Below are 16,113 nucleotides of genomic sequence, written 5' to 3'. Positions count from 1 at the left end.
CCCAAAGTGCTGGGAGCCACTGCGCCAGGCCAGAGAGCCCCACTGTTTTATATGTTTTGTTGAGCCCCTAATAGTCACAGGATTTTCTGTGGATTGAGAAGTTCTCCCTCTGTATTGCAAGCCTCTGAAATCACAGAGATTTCAGAAAATCACCAGTGGCCTCGTGCTCTTAAAGCCTGGCAGAGGCTCTTGGGCAGGGTCCTGTGTGTGTTCCCAACAGCTGCTTCCTGCACAACGCTGCTGGGCCTGCACTCAGAGCAGCCCCTCCCTCAGCCTCCTCTGTCCTCAAGTCCCCTCTCAGGCTCCTGAATCAGTGATCAGGCAGGGTCTGAGGGATCCAGGATGGGAGGGAGTGAATTTGCATGAACAGCCCCTTCTTTTCCCTGGGAGCAGGAGGGAAATTAAACAAGCCAGGGACAGCCCAGCCCCATTGTGAGGGTCAGGGGCTGTGTTCACCACGGCCTGGATTCCTCTCCTCCTCATGTCCCTCTCTCTCTGCACAGGTAGGGACAGGCCTCAGAGACCCAGGGCAGCCCCAGATCTGTTTTCATCTCTTCTGGGTCTGGCCCTGAGAATCTTTACCCTGGTCCTTCACCCAGCACCAGTGACTGTGTGTCTGCGGGTTCCCTCTCCAGCCTGTGCTGACTCAGCTGCCCTCCCTCTCTGCAACCCCGGGAGTATCTGCCAGACTCCCCTGCACCCTGAGCAGCGGCTTCAGTGTTGGTGACTGTGGGATACATGGGAGATGGCAGAAGCCAGGGAGCCCTCCCCAGCATCTCCTGAGCTACCACTCACATTCAAATAAGCCCCAGGGCTCCAGCGTCCCCAGCCGCTTCTTTGGAACCAAATATGCCCCTGAAAATGCAGGGATTCTTCACGTCTCTGGGCCCAGCTAGAGTACAAGGCTATTACTGTATGCCTGGACCAGTGATGCTTCTCACAGCGACCCAGGCAGGTGGGGAAGTGGGACAACACCTGCTGGCCCACCAGATGCTGGCCCGTCTCTTACTTTGTTGATGTTAAAATGTATCTACACCACTGATACCGCTTTGCAAATTCAGAATTTTTTCCCAGTTTATTTTTGTTTACTAAGTATGAAGACTCAAATGACCAAAACACTTTTCAAACCAACACAACTATACACAGACATAATCTTAGAGGAATTTCTGCTGCTAAATTACCCGTGCATCTGGAATTCACATCCAGAGGGCAGCCTACAGTAAGGAATTGTGTCCAGTCTGCAAATGAGCATACCTGTCATCCTCCCCCCGGGAAGCTCCCTCTTGCCCCAGAGACTCCACGGCTGCCCAAAGGAGACCCCCTGCTCTCCCTCCAGGGACTGCAGCGGGGATGGCACCAGGCCTTCTCCAGAACATTCTGGGAAGTGCGTCACTCAAGATTAGAATTCAGTTGTGGGGAAACTGTCACTGTGGGGGTTAAAATGACAGCTTCTTATCATGTTTTAGTTCACATAGTCAAAAAGATTCCAGGGGTTCAAGGTCACTCCTCGATTCTGATGCCTGCCCCAGTGGAGTTTTACAGAAGACAATAAGATTCCCACTCCTAGAAATCCTGAAGAACAGACTTCCATCTCTTGTCAAAGCAGGATGATGCCTTTTTTTTTTTTGAGGCGGAGTCTCCCTCTCTCGCCCAGGTTGGAGTGCAGGGAGGGGCCTGATCTTGGCTCACTGCAACCTCTGCCTCCTGGGTTCAAGTGATTCTCCTATCTCAGCCTCCCTGAGTAGCTGGGACCACAGGCGTGTGCCACCATGCCCGGTTAATTTTTTTTTGTATTTTAAGTAGAGACGAGGGTTCACCATGTTGGCCAGGCTGGTCTCGAACCCTTGACCTCAGGTGATCCTCCCGCCTTGGGCTCCCAAAATGCTGAGATTACAGGCGTGAGCCACTGCACCTGGCTGCATTTTTTAAAAATTCAATTTGTTATTAAAATATGACATATAAAGGAGAAAAACACACTTTTTACATTCATGGTAAAATAAATTATACATTAAAATGAATTACGGTGGAAAACATCGGTAACTCAGTAACCTTGCTGCTGACCTCTTATTCAGTTAAATGAGAGATAGTCTTAAAACAGCTGGTGGTGGTTCACATTAAAATCAGGAGGAAGGTGCTATTGTATGCAGATTATTTTTCCCCAATGTCGTAGATTTCTTCTGTAATTGCTTAACTCATGGTTGAAATGATAGTAAATGTACTTTTTGTTATTTCCATTTCAAATCAGAAATAGATTTTTTTTTTTTTTGAGACGGAGTCTCACTCTGTCATCCAGGCTGGAGTGCAGTGGTGCGATCACAGCTCACTGCAAGCTCCACCTCCTGGGTTCATGCCATTCTTCTGCCTCAGCCTCCCAAGTAGCTGGGACTACAGGTGCCCGCCACCACGCCTGGCTAATTTTTTGTATTTTTAGTCATTGTTGAAGTTCAAGTGAACAAGATGTATGACAAGTGACTACTCATCTGTCAGAGTGGCAGGGCCACTGAGGATGTGACAGTCATTCATCCACTCTGAAATAACTATTCAGGACCCCTAACAGAGAAAGGAATATCTGGCCTTTACATGCTTTGATAAACAGGATCTATTCCTGTTAAAGCAGAGGCTTCGTTCATCTCCAAAGCTCACAGAGGAACCTCAGACCTGGGCCACTGTGGTTTCAGGGCCTGGAGGTGACACCTCCCAATCACAGAGACATTGCAGGCTCAGAGGGAGGAGCCCCTTTGAAAGAGGTGAGCAGAGTCTGAGGCATTTGTTCGAATGTTGATGAGGTCCCCAGACAACTCGCGGGCTCCCAGGGAACCCTAACTGGGGAAGAAAAGATGAGGATAAGCAGAGCCCACCATGGGTGAGAAGAGAGGAAAGTCAGTGTCTCCACCACCCAGGTCCTCAGTGTCCTTCCTCTGTGTGCCCAGCCCTGTCCTGTGTGTGGAGGGTGAGGAGAGGGAGAGAAGGAAGGGCTGGAAGTTTTATAAGAACTGGGGCCCCTCCAATGAGTAGATGAAATAGTTTAATGAGATTGGTTTTGGATTTTCCAGCTTCCCAAGAAGCTGGAATCAGATTCCCAATATAAGCTCTTGGTTGCTGTGGTGAAAATTTGTGTGTATTCATCCCCTGAGAAGGTTCCCTAACCCTTACTGTGTCTTCTGTGTGAAGAGTGCAGCTCTAAGCACTCAGGGTACTGTTTCCCAGTGAATCTTAATGAAATGTTCGGAGAATTTTTATTTCCTCCATTTAGCCTAACCAGAAACGTCAGCTCTAGAGGTAGAAGAGGTCACTCAGAGTCACCCGAGCAATCACTGCTGCATGAGCTGCTGACTCGAGGTCTAAGTGATGGAAAAGTTCACCTTTCTGCCTAGTTGCCTCTGAAAATATATCCTAAAATTAAATAAACACATTGTTTATAGCTAATCTTTCTAGGTGGCTTCATAAATCAATAAACAGACGCATATTTTCCATGTGCAGGTGGTGTGGAAAGTTCTGGGGGTCAGACCAACTCAGGAGGCTGCCCCTGAGGAAATGGGAAAGGTCCCCTGTCCATTAATGAAGTGGCCTTGGCCAGACTTCCAACCATGGTGAGGGAGGAAGGGGGGCATCCATAGCTCCTTCTCCTCCACTCTCAGGAAACCCTAAGCCAGGAAATAATTCTAAAGAGATCTAGGGAGGAGGAACTGAGAGGACAATTTGACTCAGACAGGAAGACCCTAGGACTCTCCACGGGGGATGTTCATAACTGAGAAGAATCATTGCTGGCCAGGGGACTGGAAAACACACCATCTTACATCCCTGCATTCCCGCTCCAAATGTCTGAAATCCCAGGAACCCACAGCCTGTCCTCTCACCAGAGCTCTCAGGGGCACTCCTGCTCTGTAGGAGATAGAAACTGTCCCTTCATTATCCCATTACGTCATTTTTGCTGCACACAGAGTCTTCCACAGTGGGTTCTAGTCATTTCTCCCTGTTTCCCTTCATCTCCTTTCTCCCTTTTCTGAAAGTCTGATTCCATCTAGCACCTCTTCTCTTTCCTGTGAGGCCAGTGCTCCCCGGGTCCAACCTCAGTGGTGCAGTTCAAAGGTTGTCCCCTTCCTCTTCCCCTTCCCCTTTTGACAGAGTCTCGCATCCAGGCTGGAGTGCAGTGACACGATCACAGCTCACTGTAGCCTTGATCTACTGGACTCAAGAACCCTCCAACCTCAGCTTCACAAGTAGTTGTGACCACAGGTACATGGCACCCACCTGTTTATTTTTATTTGTGCAAATGGGGTCTCATTTTGTCCCCCAGGCTGGTTTAAACTCCTGGCCTCCTGCCATCTTCCCACTGTGGCCTCCCCGCTCTACATTTTCTTCTGAGCACTGGTCTCACAGCCTCCTACAAGTTTGGTGTGCTTTGTTTCCATTTTCATTTATCTCAAAGAATTTTTGAACATCATTTGTAATTTCTGCTTTGATTGTTTAGGAGTGTGTTTAAATTTTTATATATTCCTGAATTCAGATTTCCTTTGTTATTGAGTTCTATCTTCATTCTATTGCAGAGAAGATACTTTGATTTTAGTGCTTTTAAATCAATGAGATTTGTTTCATGGTCTAATACAAGGTATATTCCAGAGAACATTCCATGTGTGCTTGGGAAGAATCTGTATTCTGTGAGTCTGTTGTAGATGTTGTCAGGTCTAGCTGATTTATAGTTTTTCAAGTCCTCCACTTCCGTATTGATATTATGTCTCATTGTTCTAGCCAGTATTCACAGTATAGTATCGCAACTATTACTGCGAAGCTGTCTGTTTCTCTCTTCAATTCCATCAGTCACTACTTCCTATACTTGGGGGTTCTGTGGTTAGATGCACATGTACTAATTGTTAAATCTTCTTGATGAAGTAACTTATTTATCAATATATAATGTCCTTCTTTGTCTCTTGTAATAACTTTCATTGACTGACCCATCTTTCTTTTCCTTCCTGCCTTGCCTCCTTCCTTCTTTCCTTCCTCCCTCCCTCCATCCCTCCCTCATTTAAACTGTTGGCTGGACACAGTGGCTTACACCTATAATTCCAGAATTTGGGAGGCCAAGGCAGGTGAAGTGTGTGAACCCCGAAGTTTGAGACCAGCCTGGGCAACATGAGGAAACCCAGTCTCTACAACACAACACAACAAAACAAAACGTAAAATTAGCTGGTCACCTATAGGCGCAGCTATGCGGCTACTCAGGAAGCTAAGGCCAGTGCATCTATTGAGCCCTGGAGGTCAAGGCTGCAGTGAGCCATGATCACACCAATGCACTCCAGCCTGGGTGACAGAAGGAGACCCTGTGTCAAAAAAAAAGGAAAAAAGAAAAGAAAAGTACATAAACAAACAGATAAACTGTTGGTTGGGAATCGTGTATGCACCAGGCACTAAGCTGGGGATGAGATGGGATGAAGAGTCTGGAGACTTGGGAAAAGGCTGCATCTCTGGGTGCACAGCTTTTCCTTAGTCAAAGAGGGTTCTGGAAGAGGTAGGTAAAATCCCTTGAAGTCAGGTCCTCCAGAGCTCCAGGACCCAAGGTGGAGCTCAGGGTGTGGCAAGGCAGCCAAGGGGCAGCATCAGGCCTGGTTGGGGGCTGGGGCTGGGAGCGGGTGGGATGTAGGGAGAGGGCTGTTCCACCCTCACCTGTGAGCTGCATGAACACCCAGTGCAGCCCTGAAATATGCTCCCCCTCTCCCTGGCCACATCTGTCTTGTTTTTCTCCTGTCCCACATCCCAGGCGGCAGCCTTGGCTTCTTCTTGCCTTAGTTTTTTCCCTTGTCACCCTGAGTTCTGGTTTAGATCAATGTTAGGATTAACCTTAGCCTGGGGATTCCCACGGTCAGCCAGCTGCAGGCAGGGCCACCAGAGCTGGGAAGGTGAATCCCCCACCCCCATCCCTTGGCCTGGCCCCCACCCTACTCTCACCTCAGACCTCGCTGTCCCTCCAGGCTTCCCTGGCCAACTCCTTCTCCTAGGAATCTACTGGTTTCCTAAATGGCTGGTCCTCAGGTCCCTGACCCAGCTTCTCCTTGACCAGAGCAAAGGCTGGGCCCAGGGAGGGAAAGGCACTTGCCCAGGATCACACAGTGTGTCACCCACAGGTCTGGGCAAGAACCCAGGAGACAACAGCAATGGCTGGGGGTAGGTGAGGGTCCCCATGGGCCTGGCACTCCCTAGGTATTCTCGTTTAATCCCCAAAACCAACCTCTGGGGAGAGACTGTTGTTATCATGCCCCTGTACAGAGGAGGAAACTGAGGCCCACTGAAGGGAGTCAAACCACCCAAGGTCAAGGGCTGCTGAGGGCTGAGCTTGGGCGGGACCCCTTTTCTGTCTGACCCTGGGGTTGGGGCTCCCACAGCAGAGACTCCACTTGGAAGAACATGCTCTGGGCTCCTGCAGACCTTTGCCAGCTGCCTTCCCTCCTCCTAGCCGTTCAGGGGAGAGGTGGCCATCGGGCTCTGTAGCCCTGACTCGGCCTGATTCTGCTCTGAGGCCTTTTTTCTGCATCCCTGAAATGGGGTCAGAGTTGGGGAATGGTAAAGGGAGGTCACCCCACCTGAACATATCTGGTGCCTGGCAGAGGGCAGTGCTCCATACGGGCGCCCTCCATACAAGTGTGTTCCATACAGGTGTGCTCTGTACAGGTGTGCTCCAATGTGAGCGTGGGCAGGCCCCTTCCTTTCCTGATCTTGGTTTCCCCATTTGTCAGTGAGAGGCTCTGGGCTGAAAGTCAGGACACCCCTGAGCTGGCTCTGCCTCATTCTTTGGGATTTAACTGCTCTAGGCCTCAGTTATCCTACCTGTTAAATGGGACCATGATCCTGGCCGTGGGCCCCACAGAATCCATGAGTGGCTCAGCCAGACAAGACGTGTCCCATATTTTATAAATGGTATAGGGACAATAAGGCCACTCAATAGCGTCTAAACACAGGCACAGCTGCCTTTAGGAGGTGCAGATCTGGCCAGATCTGAGGCATTCAGGGCCTTTGTTCTTAGCCTTGTTCCCTCTGGGCCCTGTTCCTGCCCCTCTGCAGGGCTCTGGGGCTTAGCACATGTCAGCCTGCTGGCCCAGCCCAGTGTGCGTGTTCACAGCCCTGGTCTACCATCCACCCCAGAGAACTCCTGTGCACCCCGCAGGGCCCTGCCCTGGACCTGCCTCCCTGCATCCTCTGCTCATTCAGTCTTCTTTACCAGGTAGTCATTGCCTGTGTCCCATTCAGGGCCCAGACCCCCTCTCTCCCTTGTCCCCTGCCCCTATTAAGGCCTGGCCCAGTGCAGGGCCCAGCCATATGGCAGAATGGAAGGAATTTCTGGGTGGTGAGCAGGGTGGCAGGGCAGGTGGCATGGCAGACAGGTTCTAGGGTCTCTGAGATGATCCTTCAAGGTGCTTTTGTGGGGGCCCATGTGCACCTGCCATATCTCTGTTGAGAGAAGGGGCACTAAGGTCACTCCTGTGCCTTTGCTCTCACCCATCTTCCAGCATGCCCTTCCTCCCTCTGCCCTCCAGCCCTGGTTCAAGCTCCCAGGCCTGTTTGAGGTTGACACTGCCCCCAGGCCACCTTTGCTGACATGGAATCCCCAGTATCCTCTGCCCCTCATCGTCTTCACAGAGGGTCTCATCTGCAGCCTGAGCTCTGGACTGGGCAGGGATAAGTATTCCCAGGGGACCCCAGTGCCACAGCCCCCTTCTCCCACGGTGCATGAGCAGGCACACTTCAGGTCTCACCTGGGGCTGGGCTAGGCTGATCCTGCCTTGCCTGGGACATCAGGAGATGAGGGTCTATATAGGTCAGGCCCCAGGAGGCTTCAGGGGGCTTGTGGAAGGATGGGTGTGTGTGTGTGTATGGACAGATATATGGACAGATTGATGGAAAAATGGATAAGTAACTGTCCAGTCTGAAGTCCTGTCCATGAAGGAGGGACCCTGGAAGGCCTCTTGGGGGCAGCTGTGCTTCCAGGTTCCTTGTCACTACCCAAGACCTTAGGGTCCCAGGGCAGCAATTGAAAGGGTCCCCATTTCCCTTTCCCTCCCTGTAACTGGCCAAGCCCCCCTGAAATGTCCAAGGTTTGGAGGCAGCAGGTGGGGTGTGACCTGCAGGGACCCACTTCCAGCTTTGGCCAATCCTGCTCACCCTGGGTCCCTCTGAGCTCTGAGTGTCTGGCTGTGCCCTACAGTTGGCCATAGCTCTGCACCTAGCATTTTGAACAGTCCCTGGGGATCCCTGAGGAGGGGGTAGGGCCTGCATGAACAGAAGCTTCTGGAGCAGAAGATGCCACTTCTGACCCTTGACTGACTGTGATCTTGAGACCCTGTGTAGCTCAGGTCTGGGCATGGGGCTTGGGCACCTCGGTGCTGGATACAGGCCCATTTTCCAGCTGGGCTGGTGGAGGCTTCATTAATGGAACGCTCCCCTACCCCTATTTCCCCACCCCCACTAGCCTCCCCTCTAAAATCGATTTGGCAATTTTTCTTTCTTTTTTTTTTTTTTTTGAGATGGAGTCTCACTCTGTCGCCCAGGCTGGAGTGCAGTGGTGCGATCTCGGCTCACTGCAAGCTCTGCCTCCCGGGTTCACACCATTCTCCTGCCTCAGCCTCCCAAGTAGCTGGGACTATGGGCACCCGCCACCATGACCAGCTAATTTTTTATATTTTTAGTAGAGACAGGGTTTCACCGTGTTAGCCAGGATGGTCTCGATCTCCTGACCTCGTGATCCACCCGCCTCGGCCTCCCAAAGTGCTGGAATTACAGGTGTGAGCCACTGCACCTGGCCGGCAATTTCTAATAAACATACGCTTATGCATATCAAGCAAACTCTACTCCTAGGTTTTTATCCAAATGGAATGAAAACTTATGTTTAAACAAAAATTTGTTTGCAAATATTTATACTGGTTTTATTCACCATTGGCAAGAAGCAGAAACATCTGGTTTGAACCAACACACACACACACACACACACACACACACACACACGTGGAAGCAGCCCAATTGTCATTCAACTGGTGAATGGCTGAACACATTGTGATAACCTTCATAAATGGAATCAAGCTCAGCAATAATAGGGAACAAACTATTGATCAATAAGGTAACCAGGATGAACTGCAACATTGTTACACTGAACTCAGGAAGCCAGACTCAGAAGGTTACATACTTAGACTCCTAGTCAGCATTAAAAAGGAACAAACTAGGTTGCAATCGAGCCACCTGGAGGAACACCCAGAAAACTATGCTGAGTGGGAGAAAGCCAGTCCCCAGAGGTCACATGCTGTATGATTCCATGTGCAAACATTCTTGAAATAACAAAATTATACAAGTGGAGACCAAATTAGTAGTTGCCAGGGGCTAAGGAGGGGTTTGGGACAGTGGGAAGTGAGTGTTCCTGTGAAAGGGCAACATGAGGGATGTTTGGGAGGGAAGTGTTCCCTTCTTGCTGTATCAATGTCAGTCTCCTGGCTGTGATCTGTTACTGTAGCTGCAAGGTGCTACCCTTGAGGGAACTGGCCGGAGTACTGAGGATCCCTCTGTATTATTCCTCACAACTGCATGAAAAGCTACAATTATCTCAAAATAAAAAGTTTAATTTAAAAAATGGTCATATCCTTTATGTTTGCATTTCTATGATATTCTGTAAAAAGCAAAAGTATAGGGTCAGAAAGAGATCAGTGGTTGCCATGGTTGGGGTCCAGAAAGGGTTTGACTATAAAAGGAACATAAGGGCTGAGAGCAGTGGCTCACCCCTGTAATCCCAGCACTTTGGGAGGCTGAGGCAGGTGGGTCACTTGGGGCTAGGAATTTGAGACCAGCCTGGCCAACATGGTGAAACCCTATCTCTACTAAAAATACAAAAATTACCCGGGTGTGGTGACACACACTTGTAATTCCAGGTACTCGAGAGGCTGAGGCAAGAGAATCGCTTGAACGCAGGAGGCAGAGGTTGCATTGAGCCGAGATTCACCTCTGCACACCGGCCTGGGTGACAGGGTGAGGCTGTGTCTCTAAAACAGGGGTGCTTAGAGAAATTTGGGGGGGGTAGAAACATTCTATATTTCAATTGTGATAATTACATAAGTCAATGCTTTTTTAAAAATTATACTAGGTTTTATTAGCTACACCAAAAAGAGTAAACTTTACTGTAAATTAAAATAGAAATGTTTCAAATGTTTAAATGTTTTAAAATGTTTATTATGTCATTACAGTTGTCAAAAACATATTTATCTTAAGTGTTTAATGTTCCCTACCATGGATGTAACATAGTTTATTTTACCTCCCCCTACTGTTTGACATTTAGGCTGTTTCCACTTTTCCCTCCATGAACACATTTACTTTGTGTTTTTTTTTTTTTTGAGACAGTCTCACTCCATTGCCTAGGCTGGAGTGCAGTGGCACAATCTTGGCTCACTGCAACCTCCGCCTCCCAGGTTCAAGCGATTCTCCTACCTCAGCCTCCCACACATTAAGAATTTTTCGCTGAAGTATTATCTCCCGAAAACAAATTTCTAGAAGTGGAATGACTTGATTAAAAGGAATGTACATTTTTATGATTGTTCATATATGTTTCTGAAATCCAGTCTCTCTCAGGCAGCCCCCGAGAATGCCCGCTACTCCCCATCAGCCTCTGGTGCCCCCAAATCAGCTTCACCCTCCCATTTCACAGCAATCTGGGCCCCTGGGTGGCTTAAACCTGTGCCTCCTCCCGGCTCCTCACCTCCCCCGGACCTGGCTAACCCCACTCTCCGCCCCGGGCCTCCCTCCTCTAATCTGGTCTACACCAGCCTCTCATCAGAAACACACAAATCTGATGATCAGTCTCCTACCCAAATCCCTCCAAAGACTCCTCCTGGATCTGAGGATAAAGGCGGGCCACAAGGACCCTGTTGTCTGTCAGCCTCTCCCTCCGTGTCCCCCGGGAGCTCCCCGCCACAGCCCTTGGTCTCCTCTCCACTGGCACTGCTGCCTTTGAGGGGTGCCCATCACCAGCCAGTGCTGCTTGATCTGTGAGATCAGTATTGGCATCCCCCCACTGCAGAGGGGGGACCCCCTCCCCCTTTATTGCTCCAAAAATGGGCCATGATCTGTCCTCCTGACTGCACAGTCCCCTTCCGTTTGGCCCATCCTCCCTGTGTCCCCCGGCCTGGCCTTCAGTAAGCCTTTATGAGCAAGTCGATGAGTGGATGGCTTTGTGGGAGACCAAGCCAAGCCCTTGCTGCCTTCTGGGGACGCTTTGCAGACCACCACTTCCCTTGGGCATTTGGTTTAAAATACAGGATGTGCTGACATGATCAGTGTTCTCTTAAACTGTTCATCAAAAAAGCCCAGGGCTGTCCTTGCTCCTCCCTCTCCTGTTCCCCCTTCTCCTGAATCTGTCCTTATATCAGTCGAACTGCCTGGGTCACCACAACACCCTCCCTGGGGTGTCTCTAGTTCTGGATTCCCACCCCTGCCCACCCATCCAACTCTGGTCTCGTCAATTCCCTGCAAACAGCCTCCAGGACTCCCCAGATGAGTCTGTCCTCCAGGGATGAGTTCTCTGGGTCTGGGCCTGGCACCTGTCTAGTCTGCTCTCAGACCACCTTGGCCCCAGGACTCACTTGCTCCAGCCCTGTGGGCCGCCTGGAGCTTCTCGAGGCTCTATGCCTGGGAGTCTCCTGCCAGGTGTCCCCTGCACCTGTCACTCATCCTCTGTGGAGACCCCTCGGGCTTTCCCTGTCCCAGTCTCTGTCCTGCAAGCATCACACTGCATATGGCTGTCACCTCACATGACCCCTCCTTTTGTGGACTTGAGTTGGGTTAAGTCTGGTTCCTCCAGGACCTCAGCCCTGGCACAAAGCCTAACCCTGATGGGGACTCCTTGCCTAGAAGTCCCTGCAGGACACTGAGACCCCGGTCCCAGCCTGGCACCCACTAGTTTTAACCCTCCCCTGACAGAGGGACTGCTGGACTGCTGGTGTTGCACAGGGTCAGCTTTCCTCGTGGAAGCCCTCACCACAGCTACTGCAGGAGTGGGCATCAGGCTGCAAGGCCCTCACCAATCAGGAACCCTCACTTTGCAGAAGGGGAAACTGAGGCTGCAGAGGTACACATGTTAGCTCCATCAGCTCAGGGGACAGGAAGAGGGAAGAGCTGGAGTTGGACTAACTAAAGCCCTATGACTTTCTCAATCACTAGAGCTGCTAAGCTGACACTATCTTTATTACCTGGTTCCTTTCAGAGTTGATATTTGGAATAAAGTAGATGGCCTTCCCTTTATTTCTGTGAAATTACATCTTGATCTAGTTGTCCCAGTCCATTGCATTTGGTGCAATTGTCCAAGGTACTCATGAACTCTGCCAGCTCTGTGATATGAGCTGAGTGACTTGGGCGGGTCGCCTCACCTCTCTGGCCTCTATCCCTATTTGTACAATGGGGATCACAGCAGGACCTGACTATGAGGCCACTGAGATGGAGGTTCTGTCCCTGAAATGATTTTCACCTGGGGTAAAAAGTTCACCAGTGATGAACAGGCCATTTTTACCCAGAAGGTTGTAAATGAACCCAGATGCTCAGTGCTTTGTCTGGGGACCTCCCACCACACACAGAGGGCAAGGACTGGGGTCACACGGGGAGAGGGGCTGCATCATGTCCCCACAACAGGCCCTTCCCAGGGCCTTTCCCTCAGAGGCACCAGCACCATGTGGGCTTGGGTTTCCTAGGAGTCAGTCCTAGGAGGTGACCCTGGCTGAGGTCTAGTGACCCACAGACCCCAGGGAGGGCCCCCACAACATCAGTTGGAGCCCACCACCTGGTGCTCGGGGAGGTGGCCCCTGCCCAGTGGGGGAAAGGGCGTGGAGGCGGCACACACACAGTGGGAGGAGGAAGGGGAGAGCAAGGGAGAAAGGAGGAGCCTGGGTGCCCTGTGAGGACAGCGGCCGCCATCGTCTTTGGACATCCTGCCCCTGCCTCCATTCCCGCCCCTGCCTCCATTCCCACCCCTGCCTCCATTCCCACCCCTGCCTCCATTCCTGCCCTATCCAGAGGACTGGGGGCAGGCCAGTGAGATGCTGGCCTTGGTGCCAAATTTAACAGGGGCCAGAAATCTCAGGAATCAAGGTAAATAATATTTTAATATGACATTTAAAAATAAAAATTAGGCCGGGCACGGGTTAATTATGGGCTCATGCCTGTAATCCCAGCACTTTGGGAGGCCAGGGCCGGTGGATCAGTTGAGGTCAGGAGTTCAAGATCGGCCTGGCCAACATGGTGAAATGCCATCTTTACAAATAAAAAAATTAGCTGGGCATTGTGGTGGGCACCTGTAATCCCAGCTACTTGGGAGGCTGAGGTAGGAGAATCGCTTAAATCTGGGAGGCAGAGGTTACAGTGAGCTGAGTTCATGCCACTGCACTCCAGCCTGGGTGACAGAGTGAGATCCCACCTCAAAAACAAAAAGAAAATTTAATTCAAACAAGTTCATGATGGACAAAATAATAACTCTTTAGTGAAAGCTAGTGTCTGCCCAGGCCCCTCTAGGGGTTGATGTTCCTTCTCACCCCTCTGGCTTGTCTCCTCCACAGGCCTCCACATTCCATAAAATCTCTCGCCCCTTACCTGCCCCACAGGCTTTTGGGACTGGACCGACCACTTCCCTCCCAGGCTTCCAGCTCCAGCTGGGAGGAGCCAGGTGGGGCCTGTTTATGGGGGAACCTTGCCTCATTGTACTTCTCCCAGTACCTGTACCCCAGCTGTGCTACGTGATGGCCCCTTCCCATAGAGCCCCAGGTCCCTTCAAGACCCCTTGGCAGAGCCTATGTCTTCCCGTCGGCTTTAGTTGGGGCACAGCTCTTTTTGATGTGTGAGACACTGGCCTCCACTCTAGGTCTTCCATCTCAGAGTCGAACCCAAGCTCTTCTCAAGGGCTGGTCTGACCAGGCGTGAGTCTCCAACTCCTTTGAAATATTTTGGGTGGGGAGGAGGGGATTTCTTGGCTCCCCTACTCTGGGGCAGTGGCAGGGAAGAGCAGAGGGTCTCCTGGTGTGCCTGGGCCCCACAGCAGTGAGCTGCCGGATCTCCCAGGGGTGGCTGCTGCCTCTCAGGCCACTGTGCCCTGCTATGGCAGATGCGCCGAGATGCCAGATACCAAAGGCTGGTGCTCGCTGGGTCCTCTGCGCCTGCCCTCTCAGCCCCTGACATGGCTGTCACCCACAGCCTCCTGCTGGCTTCTCAGGCCCCTGGCCAGGCAGCTTCATGGGGTGATGCGGAACTTACAAGTTCTCTTGTCAAACTCACCAAGTTGCTCTGCAAAATCCTTCCTGAGCCCTGCAGGCCAACCAGCATGGGAGGGGGTGTGGCCGGTCCACCCTCAGTGCCCTTTCCTGTCGTGCAGGGGCCCACGATGTCATCAGCAAGGGTCTGATCCGCTCACTGATGTGGAAGCTGCGGAGGGAGGAGCAGCTCCAGGAGCTCATCCTGGACCCGCTGGCCCCTACCTGCAGGAGGATGCAGAAGAGGGTCTGGCACCTCCTCCCCATGAGGAAGGCAAGAACAAGAGAAGCACTGGTGACGATCCTGACACCCAGTGGTCACTGGGTGCGTCCTGTGTGCCAGACATTGTTTCCAAACCTCACATTTAGACAACCATCCAGGGAGGCGATGTCTGCCTTCACAGGCGAGGAAACGGAGGCACAGTGTCTTGTGTCTCACTCCAGGTCACATAGGATCACAGTCTACATCCTGGCCTCAAAACTGGGGGAGCACAAAGACTCAGAGCTTGTGGTGGTTGGGGAAGTGTTTCCACACTGGGACCCTCATTGTGAGGATGGGCTGGTCACTGACCCCAGAGTCTCTGCCTTGGCCGTGGCCATGTCCCCTTGCTGGTGGGGGGGGGGGGCCTCTTGCCTTCCCTAAGTCCAGGCTTTTCTTTCTCTGAGAGTCTCATTAGAGGCCCAGGTGAGTTATTTCTCCTAGTGTGGCCCCTGAACCAGACCCTGGGTGGTCTGTGGAAATGCATGTTACCAGGCCCCATCCCAGCCCCATCATTCTTAGGTTTGCACAGAGGTCCCTTTCCGTGGGACCAGGAGAGTGGCTTTCCAGGAGAGAGCTTTCTCTCTGAAACTGCGGCCTCCCCAGCCTCCCTGCCTCCTCCTGTGTTGACTGTGACCACCATCCTTGCCATCACTTTCTGTGACATCCCCAAGGGGAGCTCCTGAGGACAAGACTTTGCTTTGTTTGCTGCTCCAGACCCAAAGGTCACAGCAGGGGAGCTTTGGCCCCAAGTTGAGAATTACCTGGCCCAAAAGAGTGCTGAGAGGGGGAAACCCAGCTCTTGCCTCAGTGTCTCACTGCGTGAATGAATCAGGGAATCCCTGCAGCAGCAGGACAGGGTGGCACCTCCCTTTGAGACTCTGCAGGCACGAGGGTCAAAAGAGGGCTAGGGTGAGAGGGGGTGAGAAGAGGCCCCCACAAGCTGTTAGAAATTCCCTGTGTTGGTGGCCTGCCGAGAAGTACGTGGCCCTGGACGCACAAGCCATCAGCCTGCTCCTGAAGCTGCTACACTCACCCATGGGCAGGGTGTGCCTGAAGGCCACCAAGGCCTTCACCATGCTGCCAGAGGCCCCTGAGGGCTGCAAGGTCCTGCAGGCACACTTGCACACCTTCTGTGTCCTGGAGGAGGACTCTGACAGCAAGGCTTACGAGGGCGAGGCCTTATAGAAGGTGACTCAGATCACCATCGATGTCATTGAGTGGAAACCCTGAGCCCCTCATTGGGTCAGACCTGATCAGCCACCTCTGCACCTGAATAAATGCGCTCAGTCTCTTTATTTCAAGTTGGAATGGCACTTTCTGCTCGTGGAGCACAGTCACGTCTCTTCTCACTCTCTTGCCAAAGGAGAAATGCCAGGCCCAGAAGCACCGGGTCCTGGATGATACAGGCCAAACCAAGTGCTGGGGGTGGGTGGGAGGCGGCCTTGGACTTTTGCTCTCTGCAGGGGCCAAGAGTTTTCCTCAGAATGTAGAGAGGACTGAGACATCCATGGGCAAAGCTGAGGGTCCTGCAGTATGCACTGGCCTGCCCTTTGGGTCAGCACCCTGGTCAGCTCCACAGAAGGGCTTCACCCTGGA

At 51.8% G+C, this 16,113-nt stretch overlaps 1 protein-coding gene across 1 annotated transcript in view; it reads right to left on the bottom strand.

Annotated features, from left to right (window-relative positions):
* Positions 1-10,317: 10,317 nt before the first annotated feature.
* The window catches only part of LOC103889681 (aspartate-rich protein 1-like), a 32,004-nt gene continuing 26,208 nt past the window's right edge, over positions 10,318-16,113 (bottom strand). The window contains exon 15 of the mRNA XM_054543221.2: positions 10,318-16,108. Coding sequence (XP_054399196.1) covers positions 16,104-16,108 — 5 coding nt within the window. The 3' untranslated portion in view covers positions 10,318-16,103. The remainder of the gene's footprint in view (positions 16,109-16,113) is intronic.

This window comes from Pongo abelii, chromosome 23 (assembly GCF_028885655.2).
Source record: "Pongo abelii isolate AG06213 chromosome 23, NHGRI_mPonAbe1-v2.0_pri, whole genome shotgun sequence".
Classification (NCBI taxonomy): Eukaryota; Metazoa; Chordata; class Mammalia; order Primates; family Hominidae; genus Pongo; species Pongo abelii.
This window is presented reverse-complemented; position numbering and strand designations above follow the sequence as displayed.